The 19,311-nt window shown below is 34.6% G+C and overlaps 1 protein-coding gene across 1 annotated transcript; it reads left to right on the forward strand.

Moving 5' to 3' along the window:
* Positions 1-98: 98 nt before the first annotated feature.
* On the forward strand, positions 99-17,249 carry LOC137398298 (uncharacterized). Its single transcript, XM_068084405.1, has 7 exons — positions 99-253; positions 1,117-1,291; positions 3,519-3,696; positions 10,427-10,629; positions 12,347-12,623; positions 16,132-16,821; positions 17,119-17,249. Exons 1-7 carry the CDS (start codon positions 99-101, stop codon positions 17,247-17,249), a joined length of 1,809 nt encoding a protein of 602 aa, XP_067940506.1.
* Positions 17,250-19,311: the final 2,062 nt, after the last annotated feature.

Below are 19,311 nucleotides of genomic sequence, written 5' to 3' on the forward strand. Positions count from 1 at the left end.
GAGACCATTTCTAAATTGGCCACTTCAACCTATATATTAATACCTTTTAAATGATACATTTCATTAATAGCTGACTCATCTTGTGACCTTGACCCAAGATGGATGCAGATGATCCAAACTGTGGATACTGTATGCTGGAGTTGAAGAACATGGTAGATCCAAGACGGTTGCCGTGTGGTCATATCTTCTGTCTTGGATGCCTTCAGGGTGACTTCTCAGCTGGTGGGGTGGACACCAAGTGCAACCAGTGTGGGTAGGTGCATATAGACTAGGTTCTTGTTCAGTATGAAATAATTGTGAAGATAAACCCAGTTCCAACATTACAAGAATTGATAGAGCAGACAGGCAGAGTTCCTGTTCATTGTGAAGTGATGGTGAAAAAAGACCAGTTTTCAAAATTCCATATAAAGTCATCATAAGAATAGACACAGTTCCAACATTCACTGATTTGATAGTACAAATAGATTAAGTTCCTTTTCAATATGTAATGATTTGAATATAGACTAAGTTCTTATACAATCAGAAATAATTTTCAGGGTAGACTCAGCGCCATCATTCAGTGATTTGATGATACAGATAGACTAAGTTGCTGTTTACTATGAAGTGCAACCAATGTGGATTGGTACAACCAAGTACAATGACATTTTTGTAAAACTTTACTAAATGAATACCACCTGTTAATGATCATATGCTAGATTAACATGTTATACTGTTTAAACCTGGGACCTACTTCAACTGTCAAATAGACAGGAATTTCTGTCAAAAACATAACCTTTAGCTTATAGCTCTGCGCGGGTACTTATAAAATTTGACTTATGAAAATCATGTGTAATATGTAACTACTAATCTGTTTAGTGTATGAGTTACGAAAACAGTTTTAATTCTGATTACAATTATACAACCGCTATTGTGTATAAGCCGCACTCCAAACTTCTAAACAAAGTTTTGCTGGTATGGCTCATACACAAGGATTTACAGTAATTTACAGGATTTACGGAAAACCGGCCGATAAGGTTTAAAAAGTTAAACATCAAAATTGTATTTGTTGATCACCAAGTTAGTACGTTTCAACCATTGAGTTTTAAACATTTTAAACGTCAACTGTGAATCTTACAGGGAATTGCACAGCGGTCTTGCCTTAAATGAACTTCCTACAGCTCAGGAGAGAGAAGAAAACTCTAATACAGGAGAAGACAAACTCCCACCCATAGCCTGCTCTAAAAACTGTGAGAATAAGGCTACCTGCTTCTGTGAAGACTGCAGTGTTAAGATGTGTGAGGAGCACAAACAGGTAAACTGATGATAAACATGTAATTTTTATAACTAAGATTAGCAAAGCCACTTTTTTTTCGGTGCACTAATAATAATTTGTTGACAATTATAAAGGTGTCTTTATTAATGCGAAGATATTTTATTTTATTTTTGTACAGAAAAAGACTTTAGTCATTTATTTAATGCTTCTACAAGGACAAGATTTTAAATAGGTTGCTGCCATCAGAGATACTTTTAATTGAAAAGAGAAACCCAATAGTCTGTAATTTTCAAATTTGGAAATTTTAACTATAAAATGTTTTATATATGAATTTGTAAGCTGCTACATGTATTTAAGATCTTTGCAAAAGTTTCGGTAAAAATTAGGTTATATATCTCTTTTTAATATTTTTCATCCCTAGAGTGACTACTAAATTATAGATTATTGATTAGCCACTTAACTTGTTATGAAACAATAGGTTTTTATTTCAATTTCAGATTGAGCTTACACAATTTTTTTATTTCATCAGAAAGTATCAGTATTTTTCTATCATTTGCAATATTTTTTAATGTTTAAAGTGATCCGATTGCCAGGATGTTTCAAGATTAAAATTGATATAACTTGATCGTGATTAAAAAGATTTACTTAATTGTTTCTTCATTGCCGGTAGCTTGAATTGCTACTGTGAGAAAAGCATAAGGTCTGTAAGGTGTGCTACTACTGTAAGAAACATGAAGCATTCCTGATTTAGAAACATTGCAAGGATTATTTAAACTCGTCACAAAACAAAAGAGTCTTTTTGCTGTTCTCTACTAAGAATATATAAAACTTACATTAACTCTTTAGTTCTTTCGCTACCGCATTACATTCTGACCAAACAATTTTTCTGCCCAAATTAATTCAAACGGATTTTGGAAAAAGTGACATATCGCTAGTATTTAAGCAATGTCTCAAGAATTAAATCAGATATCATTTTACTGTAAAATGCTTCTTGTTTACAAAAAAAGTTTTCTACGTGATAGGTATAGATATGTTCAGTAAATTCCACTCTCGCAAACTTTCTGACGCTTTCTTTGCGTTGAAGGAATGCGGTGTCTGGTTTTCCCGTTTTGAAAAATAGTTGGAAAGGGAATTTTTGAGCCAAAACATTTTCTATTGGTTACACGTGATTGGCAACAAGGTTGTTTCATTGGAGACAAAATTTGATTGGTCTAGCTAATGTGTGGGGTTTGTTATGAAAAGAAAGTGGAAACCATATTGATTAACCGATACATCGACTTTTGTGGTAGCAAAAGAGTTAAAGAAGAATACAGAAAATGTCATTCAAAGCGAACGTGACAGATAAACCAAGCTCATTGCAATCTATGTAGATTTGCTTTTCGATAGACTTTTTAAATCGTTTTATTCTTTAGAAATTTGTTATATAACGACGAGCTATTAACTTGAATAATTGCAATACAGTTTGCACTTCGCGATACAAAGCAGAATCTGTATTTTATGGCTAATATTTGGGCTTAGAACTCATGTGCAAGCTAAAAGCATAGCAGAAATCTTCTCTTTTACATGTAAATTATGTTTTCAATATGGTTATGCGTAAAGGTTTTACTATGCTAAAAATGTTTGAACGCTAATAACCCTCAAGGCTCATAACTCATTTTCTGTTCAAATATATTCATAAATTCAAGAAAATGTGTTTAAATTTCGCATTTTAAGTACATTTTTTGGCGCAAACAAATTGCAGTTCAGACTATAAGATATTCAAATGTTAATTGCAATTAAAATATATCAGCTTATAGATAACTTTCTCAGCTTTCCATTGCATATATATTTAGAACTCTGTGACAAATCAGAGGTAAGCTGCAGCAGCTTTCTTGCAACCATGTCCTAAGTTGACATTATGATTCCAATTGGCCTGTTTTTTTTTGTGCATTTCAGTCCCGTGGGCGCCTGGTTACAAAAGGGTAAAAAGTTCATATATATATATATATATATATATATATATATATATATATATATATATATATATATATGTCTATTATTAATCAATAGTCAATAATTATTTGACTATTAATATACTATTGCCTAAATTTCTTATTAATAAATTGTTTCATCAATAGAGATCTACAGCAATCATATGATAATTTCTATTATTTTAGATGCCATCTGTGACATAAGTATGCTACCGAAAATCCAATGATTGAGCATTTTATTATATGGAAATTGAGGAGTTGTTCACTCACGACTACGCTCGGTTTGTTATTTGTAGGCTCATGATAACTTTCTTACTGATCACAAGTATGTGCCATTTCTTGAGTATCGGAAATTTCCGGAGAAGTATGACAGGCCAATGTGTAACACTCACAACAAAAAGTTGTCTTTAGCCTGTGAAACATGTGATGTGGTCGTCTGCGAGGAGTGTGACCTCACTTCTCCGTGTAATCAAGGTGAGTGTCAAATTTGGAATGATGCGATCTCATAGATTTTATTTTGTACTAGTTTGAATTGCTTTACAAATATTTCTTTTCTGTATTATTCATTATTTATGTTGCCTATATTTTGCACTACTCCACGAGCAGACCAACATTGCTGTCACCGAGGTTGGTATTTTTTGAAGTTTTTCCTCTCTCTGTCACAGTCAGTCGAGGTGACTAAGACTGTCTATGGATGTGGTTTACGTATGATAATAGATCCCCGATCAGCTCTATTACAAGCCGTCATCTGACATGAGTTTGTATTGATCTGCCTCCATTTAAAATATCTCTTCGCTACATCTTTATAATGCCCTATAGAATCTTTATAGAAACCTATCTTATTAACCCTTTTGCCGGCATAGCGACATTATTGTCGTTTCGCGATACTGACGCCAATGGGCAGAGCGACTATTATGTCACCACGCAAACGTTTTTTGTAAATTGATTTCTGATTAGCTTATTGCCTTTTTTATTTAATATTTTTACTAATAGTAAACTACAATATATTGGTCTCTGTTAGCAACCAAAAGATAAGCCGTTTTGAGAAAAAAAACGATCGTTTTTGCAATACTAAACAAACGAAAAATCAAAAATAAAAACATATTTGAATAGAATGGAGAATTTTGTTTGTAGCTTGTTTATGCTTCTGTTACTGCTTTCTGAATTTTTTCCCAGAGTGAAACAACTTTCTTTTACTGTCATAGCATTCTCCAAAGGCTATAGGCAAAGAGGAACAATAATAAGCACATGATGTCAAGACTGTTGTGTAGGCCTCCGCAATGGCAAATGCTTCCAAAATTACTATAGCTAGAAAAACACCTATTTAAGAATTTGACTTATAAATGTTTATTTGTATTTACCTGTATAATAAAAACATAATATGTGTATACAATATTATAAATTAAAGTGTATCAATGATTTTTTTTAAATCAATTTGTGAGAAATTAATCTGCCCAGTGGGTCTCAAATAGCCCAAACAAACTTGCTTGCGAAAAGTTTAATATGATAGTAGATCTCCAATCAGTTGTTTACAAGGCATGACATTGATATTTGTATTGATCTGCCTCCATTTAAAGTTCCTTTTAACTATATATTTGCAGCAGTGTCTCGGCCTTCCTTGATTTCGCTAAAGGCTGGTTCCTACTATATCGCCGTATTTCGGCGTTGATGCCACAATATTTCGGTGATTTTCAATGATAACAATGTTCACACTATTCCAAACCCATTGGCGTTTGCATCAGCAAACACTCCGTGACGTAGTGTTCTTATTTTTTGGGCGAAGAAACCTTTTTGTTTTTGCATGCTTGAATCAAGTACTAGTCCTGCAGCGACTATCATTAACGAAAATAAATAAATCATGCTATCAGCGACCGTGTGTTACTATCATTGAAATTGTTCACATTGCACAAGCGGGCATCGTCACTTGGCAAAATATCAGCAAAGTCAGGAAATATCAGCAAACTTTTCCGACGTATCTGCATCGTTTCATCAAAGCCAACGGCTTACGGTTCACAAAATCGACCATGAACGCCGAAAGGAAAATACCCTCATACGGTGATATAGTGTGAACCAGCCTTTACCACCACATAATTTCAAGTGTAATATAATAACTGACCTGGAAGTTAGTCTCGTTTCATTCTGTGTACAATACTCAGCCATCTCGGACTAGTTTCAATGAGGATGTCAGTCATTGTTGATAGGCCTGCCTGTTTTAAGATTTCTATGTTTATGATCTTGTCCTGCCACTTGATGTTCATAATGGCCCTCAGGTGTCTCATCATCACAGAAACTTGTTTTTTTACTTGAGCTTGATGAATTGTCCAGGGCTCTGCTTCATATAAGATAATTGACAGAATCATTGCTCAAGGCACTTTACACTTCTCTTCACCCTTCCAAAATTTTTGCAGAAGTTTGCCAAGAACAGCTTTGTCTGTTCTAACTTAGAGCTCCTTTAATTTCTAAAAGTGTTAGATACAACGCTTATGTGTCTGTGGCTTTAACCATTGGTTTTTGGTCGATGAAGATCTCTTTGGCTGTTAAAAAGGCTGAAAAAGGGTTTGATTGGTTGGTTCATAGACTCTGTCTTTTTGATATAATATCCAAGTTAAACAGAGATGCAGCCTTGGCAAAATTCTCTGGGAGCAGCTGCATGTCAGAAGCAGAATAAGCAACCAATGTACTGTTGTCACCAAATAGTGTTATAATGTGGAGTTTTCACAAGGTGGTCTATTGTATGAATGTTGACAAAGATAATTTAAAGGTTGACTTGCAACAAAATTCACATTACAGTTATTTGGTATCAAAAGATTCACGATGTCTTACTCTGCTGTGTTGTAAATGCAAAATATGTTAAAATGGGATTACAAGCTCTTAAAAGCTCAAAAACGAAAAGCCGCCGTAGATTGGAATCTGTTTATTTCTCTGACGTTCTCATTACAGTTGGTTATTGTCTTGTCACGTGATGTTCCCACATGAATTGAAAGGCCAATAAATAGCTCAATTCAAAACCCATCGTAGCACTAGTTTATGACAAGCACTTCGGGTTTTACCGAAGACCCCGTATCAAATATAGATGCTCGCTACTTTACAGTTTTGTTTCGGCTCGGTCTAATCGTCAGGTCGTAATCTGATCATGTGGCCCAATACTTCGCAAACAATTTTTGCAGCACTTTTTGATTATCACAAGTGACCAGCAGGCTTGTCTTGATTATCAGACCATGATATGTACATGTACTTTCTTCGAGGTAAGGATAAAAAATTAAATGAATTTTTACGGTAAGTTACAAGATATCACTGCTAAAAGTGACAGCATTACAATGACGATAAAACAGATGCATAAGAACAATAGACATGGTTTTTTTGAATGTGTGAAGCATATTTGTGAAAATATTTCGACGATTAAGGTTGCATGAAAGTGTAAACAGAAACCATCTACCACAACTACGTGACATTTGAGCCGTTTCGGAAAGAGAATCCAAACTACGGCGGTCTTTGTGGCTGCGATTAACTGTTCATTTTTTAGCTTTTAATAGCTTGTAATCACATTCCCACATATTTTGCACCTACAACCAGAGTTGCCCCCATTTTAATATCGGTATCGGTGCCGATATGAGTATTAAGTATCTGAATCGGTATTGGTCGATCTTTTCTTAAAAAATCGGTAACTTCAGATACTTTTTACAGATCAAATATTTAGCAGAAAACCGTATTTTAGCTTGCTACACTAATAAAAAGTCATCAGCTGCAAGTTCTTTATTTTTACCCAATGAATTCCGGGCCTGTCACACAATCTATTTCATGTCTATAGCCTAATAAACATCCACACAGCTGAGGAATCTTTTGGCTTTAGTTAGGACGTAATCACAAAGTGCGGTATTTCCCAATTACAACGATATGATTTATTGCAGCCAATCACGAACAAAAGAACAAGGATGAGACACAAGAATGCGGTGTAATATTTCTATTCACTAGCATTACAAAAGTAATTTGAGCAGTCGATGCATAAAGTTGTTTATCTCTCTCTTGATCCTGACGATATGATGTATGGTTTGTATCGCATAAAATAACCTCAGTGGTTTATCGATATTTAGCCTGTCCTCCATCATCTGTGGCAAGTGAGTCTTTCTTCAGTATGACTGGCTACATCGATAGTGATAGAAGATAAAGACGTCTCACTGAGATCATTGAATCACTAACGGTAATTAAACGAAACGTTTATTTGCTCTTAACTTGTACAGGCACAGCAGTGCGTTCAGCAGTAGAAGAGAGACTTAATTATCACAGATAAAGCTGTACCACTAACAGTAATTACAATTATTAATAACAGATTTTAAGAAACATGGACTGTTTTGTTACTAGATGCACTATGTGGCAGTAGAGGCAGTATGTGAATGTATATACATGTATATCTTTTTTCTATAAATACAAACAAATAATACATCACTATTTATATTTTCTTTGAATTATATCTATGTTTGCATAATAAAATGAACAATTATCTATGCAACGCAAAATATCTGAATCGGATTGTTTTTTAACAAGAATCGGTATATCGAATCGGTATCTGAATCGGCTGGTGAAATTGAAATCGGGGCATCTCTACCTACAGCACAACAGAGTGAGACATGGTGAATCTTTTGATATTTAATAACTGTAATGGGAATTTTGTTTTTTCAAGCATTTTCTAATATCTTCTCTATATTTTTCCATTTTTCCTTCCTTTCTATACCAAACTTAAGTGATTATTTTTGGTAATATTCATTTCTAATAGTAAAAGAAATTAAGCTCTCTTAGATGTTTCTTAGCTATTTTAAAGTTTGGAAGATGAATATCTATTTAGTCTCTTTGATCTCCTTTTTATAGAATTCACTCTTCTTATTCACAGACTTGTCTGCTCTATGGCTCTGTTGTCTTTATTCTCCTGAATGGGTCTAAGATGTTTCCTTGTCCTCCTGATAAACCTTTAATCTGTCTCTGTAGTAGCCATCTGGTTTTACTGCTTTTATACCTGATAACTCTTTTATCCTGTCTTCATGCCATAATTTAATGCAAACTTACTGATATGACCCTTTTTTAGTTGACTCTCTTCGGTTTGTTCAAATTCTCTCTCAGTTGGACCTTCACATATTGATCTCTGTAAGTTCGCTAATATTCAATTAGTGGCCGTCTTGAATTTATTGCTCATCTTTAGTCTGCCGTTCAAGAGCAGTTGATCAGGTCTACCATTTATTTCCAGCTTTTAGTCTTATATATCAACAAAATCTTGTTCTCATCTCTTTTTTTATTTTATAGACAATTTACTGTTTCAACACATCTCTTTGCCAGACAACTTGCCTAGTGATGACATAGATTGTTTTTATCATAGGTTATGCTATATTACTAGTCAAATGCCTGACATTGCACTGGTTTAAAAAACAGCTTATAAACAGTGGCAGGTAATGTTGTTGCTTGCTACTTGCTATTAGCCTGGCACATTGCCAAAGACTGGTTTGAGTAAGCATATATCCGTATTGCTAAAGTTATCAATAAGAGCCACGAGGGCAAGCTTTGGTAAAGTTGCGTAACGCAGAGTGCTATGCGTATTTTAACCGACATAACGGCTCATATTGTTTAATAAATTCATTGCATCTCGCGTAGCCTGATTGCTCACTTTATCGCCTGGTGAATGGGAGGTTACGAGATCAAATCCAGCGCGATGCCGATCTTTCATTCCTAGATTTTAATAGCTATTGCTTTAAAGGCCAATTGACAGACTTTGAGATTTATATATTTAGATTTTCACTTATGACAAAATTTGATTGGTCTAGCTAATGTGTAGGCTTCGTAAAGAAAAGTGAAACCCTATTGATGAGCCGATACATCGAATTCCTGTCTATACTTATATTCCCGTGAAAGCCGATACATCGGCTTTCACGGGAATATAAGTATAGACAGGAAATATAAGTAATATTACGTTATAATAATAATAATAATAATATTATTATTATTATTATTTATAGTATAGACGGGAATATAAGTATATTTTGTTGATATATAAGACTAAAAGCTGGAAATAAATGGTAGACCTGATCAACTGCTCTTGAACGGCAGACTAAAGATGAGCAATAAATTCAAGACGGCCACTAATTGAATATTAGCGAACTTACAGAGATCAATATGTGAAGGTCCAACTGAGAGAGAATTTGAACAAACCGAAGAGAGTCAACTAAAAAAGGGTCATATCAGTAAGTTTGCATTAAATTATGGCATGAAGACAGGATAAAAGAGTTATCAGGTATAAAGCAGTAAAACCAGATGGCTACTACAGAGACAGATTAAAGGTTTATCAGGAGGACAAGGAAACATCTTAGACCCATTCAGGAGAATAAAGACAACAGAGCCATAGAGCAGACAAGTCTGTGAATAAGAAGAATGGACTCTATAAAAAGGAGATCAAAGAGACTAAATAGATATTCATCTTCCAAACTTTAAAATAGCTAAGAAACATCTAAGAGAGCTTAATTTCTTTTACTATTAGAAATGAATATTACCAAAAATAATCACTTAAGTTTGGTATAGAAAGGAAGGAAAAATGGAAAAATATAGAGAAGATATTAGAAAATGCTTGAAAAAACAAAATTCCCATTACAGTTATTAAATATCAAAAGATTCACCATGTCTCACTCTGTTGTGCTGTAGGTAGAGATGCCCCGATTTCAATTTCACCAGCCGATTCAGATACCGATTCGATATACCGATTCTTGTTAAAAAACAATCCGATTCAGATATTTTGCGTTGCATAGATAATTGTTCATTTTATTATGCAAACATAGATATAATTCAAAGAAAATATAAATAGTGATGTATTATTTGTTTGTATTTATAGAAAAAAGATATACATGTATATACATTCACATACTGCCTCTACTGCCACATAGTGCATCTAGTAACAAAACAGTCCATGTTTCTTAAAATCTGTTATTAATAATTGTAATTACTGTTAGTGGTACAGCCGATACATCGGCTTACGATAGCGAAATAGTTAAGCGTCTCTAGGTCTAATCCAGAAACCTTATAAATTTTTGGATCATATCATGCCGTATTTATATCCAGCTGCACCACAGATACATATTTAATTGATCAAATTTGTCAAACAGTCTGAAAGCCAGGCAGTTGCGTTTGTCTGATTGCATCAAATTCATGTATGTCCACTTTCTTTATGTAGGAGGACAGCACAAGTTCCGTTCATTGGCTAAATCTATAAAGCAGTTTGCCTCTGACTACAGTAAGCTGATAGCATCAGTCTCAGAGCAGCACTCAACCTTCACTAAAAAGCAAAAGGAGACTGAGGCTACATTTGAGGAGCTGGTTGTAAACTACAACTTGGAGGAGAAGCTAGCAGCTGTAGACTCTGTTGTTGAACAGCAGGTAAGTGAGAGGTTAGTGGCTCAATGCATATATTACCTACAACTAAATAAAAGTTAACTTTTTTATCCAAACTGCCACTTACATATTTCTCTTCATTGTCGAAGGCTTGATGAAGTATGGATTATTAGATACGTTATTGTTAGAGGATGCTGCATCATGTTAACGACGTTATGTAGCGTTAATGTTATGTTAATGTAACACGAATGTTATGTTTATATAGCGTTAATGAGCTTGCTTAAAATGAGAAAAGGTATTAGTCCTCATAGAAACTCTTTTAACCCTTTTATGGCTAATTGAAAAGTGAGAGTTGTCTTCTACTTAAAATGAAACCACAACTCTGAAATATCAAAAACTCACGTAATTGATTGAAATCATCAGGTGGTAGTGACACAAAAATAGCTTAATAGGTAACTATAAATCTTTTTACACATCTTTACATGACCTTGAAAAATCAGGTAAATCAGATACACTGATTCCGATTTTGTACTCAAAATAAAGATTGGTCCTCTAACTTTCAAGGTCATTTTTGTTTTTGAAGGCTTTTTTAAAACGATTCAATATTGGTGTTGCAATGACACAGTCGACACAACAAACTTCGCCCATAAATATGTGATGTAACCTAACTTTTTAGAGATGGAAGTTGGGATGTTTAGTCCAATCTAGAAATATAGAGATGGGTGTCTTAAAAAAATTCTCTAAATTCAGCTCTCAAAATAATCTCAGGCATTTATGAAAGGTAGATAAGCTATTTAACATTGCTTGTAGCTTTTTACAGGATGTTTAGTAGCTGAAATTTTACATGTGAATTTTGTGATGTGAAATTTAATTTCACATCAGGAATTTCACATTTCACACCTTTCCCATTTCAGCCTTTACTTTCCAATATGTATTAAGTGCAGAAGCATTGGAATATAATTAATTACAATATTTCTTCGCTTCCAGAAAATTTAGAAAGTTGCCTATAAATTTGCTAAAACATCTACGTCCATGTACACATGTTTTCTTCTGCATATCTGTATATACAAAATCAGAGTGATTACAAAAGCTATTAATGACACAAACTAAATATTGGGAGTTGAGATATTTTAATTATAATTATTTTTATTTATATTGTGAATAACGACTTCCTTCTAATCTTTTTGCCTTAATGTGTTATCTACTTCTGCCGATATCAAAATCAATTATTTTGTCGGTAAAAGTTTGACAGTTGTTCCAAACAATCAAAAGTGTCAACGAAGCTACATAAAAGTTATAGTTGTGTAATCAATGCAAAAGTTTTCTGTATGCAAGTGTTTACTGGTATATGTTACCACATTTTACTGCTGTTTACACAATTTTACATGATAATTTTTAGTTAAAAGATCTATCTATTCTAAAGAATAAACTTACTAAGACAGCTTTATTTCTTTTACTTTTTTTGCGATAAATCTACATAAGTGCTATTCTTAAAACGATAGACATTGATAAAACATTAATCTACATTGTTTGTACCTGTTCCCATACAGTGACTATATAATGAAATCAAACTACATGTACAAGTATAAAAACACACTCAAGTCAATAATAAAACTAGACTTTTGAGGTATCATTTTTTACAAACACGTAATAAGCAATCAAACATTTTTCCTAAAATCAGCTAGGGTATACTACTCTAAAAATCAGAAAATCGGGTTTACTCAAAAAATCAAACACCATTTGTTATGCGCGATTGTTGCAGATTGCTGAAATCCGACGCCGTGCCGAGGTTAAAAAGAAGGAAATAAGAGAGTTTCCTGTGAAAATGGACACAGAAGTGACGGCATACAGTGAAGGACTTGTTAAAAAAGAGCAGCAACTTGATGACCTTGAAAAGACATTGAGTAAGAATATGCGAGAGCTGCATATCGTTGAGAACATCAGACGGAACAAAGGGTATCGGAAAAGCATTTCCTCATCTCAGGCTTTGCAAACGGGCAACTGTGGCATTCTACGTAAAATGGTTGTTGCACCGATGGGTGAGTGAAATATGAGATTACTTGCTTTGAGTCGCTTGTTTGTATATATAACTAGCCGTATGTCCGGCGTTGCACAGGTAATGAAATAGCGGTGTTTGAAACCAATTCAGTTGGTAATAAAATAATAATACACTGAATTAGAGTAACTTACCTTATAAGCTACTACAGTGGAACCTCAGTTCTCAAACACAATCCGCTCTAGAACGTTGTTCAAAAACCGAGTTGTTCGAGATCTGAAACAAGTTTTCCCATTAGAACTAATGTAGGTAAGTTTTAATCCGTTCCAAGTCGATATAACAACTTCGGCAAAGTATTTTTTATCATTTTACACCATAAACTGTACTGTATACTGCATACTGATAAAAGATTTTCTATCAATTATGAAGAAAAAGAAAACAAATAGTAAACATTTTGTATGCTTTACTTTTAAATCGTCAAAAACATCGAAGGTTACGGTAAAACACCAAAAATCACAGAAGTTGATAATGAAGCAGCAAAAAAGTGCAACAGATCAGTTACATCAAAAGTCGTGTAAAAAAGAAAATAGAAACAGCAATGGCACGTGTACTTCACATCTTTGAAGAAGAATCTTCCTCCAAAACAATTTAGGGTAACTCGACCGGAGGAGTTGTGTCCTTAGAAAATCTTGTCGAGACGAGGCGTCCTCCCAGATGGCTCCTTTTTGTAAAGAATTTATGACGCAGAACTTCTCCTTTTGTTTGAGAACCTTCCGAAAGTGGCTCATAACAACATCGTTAAATGTATAAACATGCTGTTCTCGGAGCTGCTCCGAATGTTTAATTCAAATGCGCATGCTCCGGTTTGGTCGAGAACCGAATTTATGGTCGAGACCTGAGACGAACAAATCTCAAATTTTTTGGTCGAAAACCGAGTTAACCGAGAACCATTCAAGAACCAAGGCTCCACGGTAGTCTAAATCTCTACTAAAACAGTAGCCATGTTTTAAGTCAGCTTAATAATCGTTACATTATGCGTAACGATCAACTGTGCTAGTTAATAACCTCAAGTGCTTTTAGTGTGAGTATTTTGACCGATGTAATCAATGTCATCACAATCATCTACTACTCATCGTAGGACAGTGGTTTAGATAATTGGTCTTGAGACATAGAGATTCAGAGATCAAATCCTCTTTGAGGCAGATTTTTCATTGTTGGACGCAAAGATGATAAAAAAGCAAAAGACCAACAAACAAAAGCAAACGTTAAAGGTTGACTTGCAACAAAATTTACATCACAGCTATTTGGTATCAAAAGATTCACCATGTCTTACTCTGCTGTGTTGTAGGTGCAAAATATGTGGAAATGTGATTACAAGCTCTTAGAAGGTCAACAATGAAAAGCCGCCGTAGATTGGAATCAGTTTATATCTCTGATATAGTCATTACATTTGATTATTGTTTTGTCAGGTGATGTTAAAGGCAAATTTTTCACGAATGTTCAGGAATTTAAAGGCCAATGAAAGGCTCAATATAAAACTTCTCGTAGCACTAGTTTATGACAAATACTTCGGGTTTTACCGAAAACGTTATTTTATCGTATTAAATATAGATGCTCGCTACTTTACAGTTTTGTTTCGGCTTGGTCTAATCGTCTAGTTGTAATCTGATCATGTGACCCATACTTTGTGAAGAATTTCTGCAGCATTTTTTGATTATCACAGGAGACCAACAGGCTCGTCATGTTTATTAGACAATGATAGGTACTCCTTCGAGCTAAGGTTAAAATACTAAACAAAGTTTCACAGTAGGTTATAAGATATCAGTGCTGAAATTGGCAGCATTACATAGACGATGAAAGAGACACGTAAGAACAATAAAATGGTTTTATTGAATGTGTGAAGCATATTTGTGAAAATATTTTGACGAATGAGGTTGCGTGAAAATGTAAACAGAAGCTATTTTGTACAACTACATCCCATTTGAGCCATTTTGGAAAGAGATTCTAATCTACGGCAGTCTCGTGATGGCGGCGATTAACTGTTCGTTTTTGAGCTTTTAAGAGCTTGTTAATAAATGTGTGCAGTATATTTGTGAAATTATTTCGATGAATGAGGTTGCATGAAAGTGTAAACAAAAGTGCATCGTGTTCAGCTATGTCCTATTTGAGCCATTTTGGAGAGGGATTTCAACCTACGGCATTTCCGTGATGGCTGCGATAAACTTCATTTTAAGAGCCTTTATTCACATTTCCACGTATTCTGCACCTACCACACAGCAGAGTAGGACATGGTGAATCTCTTGATATCGGATAACTGTAATGTGAATTTTGTTGCAAGTCAACTTTTAAGATACATATACAGATTAAAGATGAACTTACAAAATTTTTTAATAGATTTTTCCAAAAAAGTACCAGTATTTTTCTATTATTTGCGATTGTTTTTGAGGTAATCTGACTGCCAAGATATTTTGAGTTTTAAATCAACAAAACTTGACCGCAGTTGAAATGCTCAGATCAAACAATAGTGAGTTTATTTGGTTAACAAACTATATTTTCATAATTACATTAAAAAAAATTTTTATTTATTCATTATTAAACTGTGACTAGTCTAATATGATCATTGTTTGCAGTTACCTTCTACAAAAATTCCATACAATAATATAAAAAAACAATGAAGTCATAGGATATAAAAACCTATGACTTCATTTTATTTCATACATTTTATTATATTTTAATTGTGTTGCAAATTTTAACACCAAATAAACGAAGCTACTATAAAAGTTATTATTATAGCTACTATAAAAGTTAATTATTGTCTAAATCCCAAAAGCGAAAATTTTAAAGATTTTGTAAGTCATGAAATTTCTATTTTCATTTACGTTAAATTTAGAAATGCTAAAGGTTAAATTTACGAAGAAAACACACCAATAAGCTAGGTGTTTTATACCACACAAGATTCAACAATGATCCTTATAACCTAGTGCGCTTTATATATGGACTTTGACCTTTGGTTATACTTATTGACCTCGAACTAAACAAATTGGTAGTTGTCATAAAAATGATGAAACTAAGGTAAATGCTTGAGATCCTGTAGTCCGATGATTAATTCCTCATTACAGTACAGATAGTATGTTTGACAGTCCCATGCATCGTGAGAGATTGTCATGACTAATCAGTATGTTCATAATTATCTGGTCATGGCAAGGTGGCAGAGTAGTCTAGTGGTTAGGGGCTCAGTATAAAACACAGATGGTCAGAGTTCAATTCCTGTGTGAGGAAATTTGCTTTGCTAACGCTCTTAGCATGTCTTTGACAACTGGACTGATGAGCACCACTCTTATTACAGTAGCGATTAGTTCATGGGTTCAATGGCTCATCCATTATATAGATATTCCCTGATGACTCACAAGTGTGTGTGTGTGCGTGCGTGCGTGCGTGTGCATGTCCGTGTGTGCGCGTGTGTGTGTGACCATCTCTTTAGACTACCATCTTTGATCCAACTTAAAATTACTTACTATGCATGTTTAATTGATTTCATTGATTATTCACAGGCTTTTCTGATATCGGAGTACAGTTTAGACCTCTTCTACCATCCAAGCTAGTGAAATTCTTCAATGGGTCTTCATCCAACAGAAAAGCTCAAAGGGTAACGTTTACAGATCAGAAAGATATCCTCCTCTGCTACAACAACCAAGTAGAACTACTGGATGCCCATTGCAAAAAAACCAAGTTTTCTGTCGCGATGGCCAATGTTGTGTCAGTCTTGCAGCACCATGAATTCATCTACATTGTCACTTCTGTCAGCAAGATTTTAGAGTGTCAGCGCTTCTGCATCGACAGTCCATCACAAGAAGGAACACACATTTTTCGATTTGCAACAGATGCATGGTATTCAGGTCAGCCAATGGTCATAAGAGAAGAAGAGATCATTGTTGTCGATAACTCCAGCTACCATTATCAACTGAGGGTTTATGATTTATCTGGAAAACACCTCCGTAATGTTTCAGTCCTACAAAAGAGTTTTGAGATCTGCAGTCTACCTGATGGCTTTGTTCTTCTCAGAGATGACCGAAATTATGTCAGAAAGTATGATATCAGCTCTTCCTCGGCTGTCGAAGTTTGGAATAGTACAACAACTGCCTCAAGCATCTCAACTGATAGTGTGGGCCTGTGCTACGGAGCATACCATCAGTACAATAAAAACCAGACAATAACCTTGTACTGGCCAGCTTCAAAATCAGGTAGAGTGAAATAAGTAGAGTACATTTTAAACTAGTAACTAAACTCTTATTGTGGTTTCTAAATGAATCTGATGAGTGGAGTAATATACCTGCAAGACTATTGCTAGGTCGATTTCATTTGAAAGTCTAAGATGTATCATTAGTACAAATCGATGACCTAAATGACAAGAGAATTTTGTTTTCAATTATTATTTTGTCTGGAGTATAATATCCTTTTTATCATATTTCATTTTCCTATGACTTGATGAACTTTTTCACAACTTGGAGTGTTGTCTTAACTATCATATATTGTTTCAGGTATGGCTGGGATAAAGCAACTCCAAACAGAAGAGTACAACACCCAGTTATATAGCATATCCGTGAACAAAAATGTCTTAGCTGTAATTGGACAGAACAGCTTTGTTCAGCTCTATTACATAGAGTTCTAGCTTTCTGTATAAACACCAGAGATAATTTTAGATAGATGTTTACAGCTCCCAGCTAATTATCTCTCACACTAAAGTTTTTTAGTGTAAAAGCTCATTTATGCAAAAATATATTTCAAAGCATTTTTAAGTAAATGTTTTTGCTCTAACAACTCATTTTCAAAAGCTCAAAACTCAATGCAGATTGGCGTAGTTTAGTTAAACCACAATCCACAATCACATGATGGCAGCTGTGTCTTAGTTGTCTAGAGCATCTGACCTGTAAACAACAGCTTGGGGTTCAATTCTGAGGAAAACTACTTGTGGTGAGAAAAAGGGCATCCAACCTTAAATTGCTCTCTTTCTCCCCCCTCATTTTTTATCTTTCACATTCTCACTCTATTTACACTCTCTCCCACCACTCTCTCTCTTTCTCTCACCACTCTTTCTCTCACCACTCTTTCTTATTCACCACTCTCTCTCTCCTTCTCTCTTTCTCTCTCCCTTTTATTCCTACCTGGCTCCTTCTCTTTCCTTCTCTCACTCCTTTTCTCTCCTCTTTCTCATTTTAGATATTTCTTACATTAAGAGTAGCTCTGGTCTCGTGATCTAAAAAGCCTGCCCTGTAACAAATAGGTTGGGGTTTGATGTTTTTAAATATCCACTGGTGGCGACCAGAATGACCTCCAATCTTGAATTGCTCTCTGCAACAGGGCATATCTCCAGTTGTGAAGATTCCTTTATCGCTGGACTCAGACATGTTAAGTCAAGATCATAAAGACATTGCTTGTTCAACTATGCTCTTAAAACATGCACAGCTTCTGCTTATAGTAAGCTAAGCACATACCATACTTAACCCAGGAAGAAATGCTCTCACATACAATTCCTTCACCATAGGACTTCTGTTCAACACAAATTTATAGCAAATAATTTTTCGACTTATCAAGTTGGTACATGTATATGTACATGTAGCTTTGTTTTTAACATAGTTTGGTTTTATGACTCCTAAGCACTATGAACCATTTTGCTGGAGAAAGTCTGCGTCACTTTTTGCACCACTGCCACAAAAGGTTTGGTTCTTGGGCTTCAAGAAGCATAGTTTTTTACCAAGTCTCAAATTATCTAATAAGCTATTTTATAAACATTTTGCAGCTTGCTAAAATATTTTTACATGACTAAACTGATGAACTTCTAATATGCTATCATGGAAGTCAAAAGTTAATAGTACACCAATGATTTGGTTGAGAAGCACATTTCACTATCCTCAGGTTTTTCAAAAAGGCTATACTGCAAATCTGCTTTTAACTTTTAATATAAACTAAAAATTCTATTCAAATTTATTGGGAGCTCTTTATAAAAAATTTGATTAAGGTTACAGCTGTTATGACCAGATTTGGTGCTAATAAAACCGGTAGTAGTATTCAATAGATGATTTCACAACTAATTTATTGTTGGAGTTGTCAGCTTTTACAAAGAGACTTGGCGCTTAGAAGAACCATGGCATGCAACTTCTGAATACCTTTAAAATATATTTTTTTAATATTCACCGATTCTTGCTCCACAACTATGCATCGTTAACAACCTCACTACATCTTGTATGTGTAACACTTAGGATTTCTCACATGAATAACCTTTACGCACCCACATAACAAAGTATTGGTAGAGATTAAGTGATATAATTGGCTAGCTGCAGACTCTAAAATGTTTTGCACGGAAACATGAAAGAACATATTTAGGGTAACTGGGCAAGTTGGCCTTATGACCTCATGTATTTTGACTCTCATACTGTAAGGAATAATTATTTCAATTGATACCAATTTTTGGTGTATGGTCGAGGATGTGGGACTCAGGCTACATTGACATGTGCGGTCATGGCAGCTGTGAGCGATCACAGTAGTTCTGAGGTTGATGGTAATTGGTAGAGTGATACTACGTCAGTGAGTGAAAAGGAGGAAACGGCTTGTCTACTCATGAAGTTTTATACAAGTACATGAGATTTGTAATACAACAATGACAAAATTATTTTTACTGTGACTGCGAATTAATTGGGGCAATGGTTCATAAATGATAGCATTTGTGTACGCCT

The sequence above is a fragment of the Watersipora subatra genome, chromosome 6, assembly GCF_963576615.1.
Source record: "Watersipora subatra chromosome 6, tzWatSuba1.1, whole genome shotgun sequence".
Classification (NCBI taxonomy): domain Eukaryota; kingdom Metazoa; phylum Bryozoa; class Gymnolaemata; order Cheilostomatida; family Watersiporidae; genus Watersipora; species Watersipora subatra.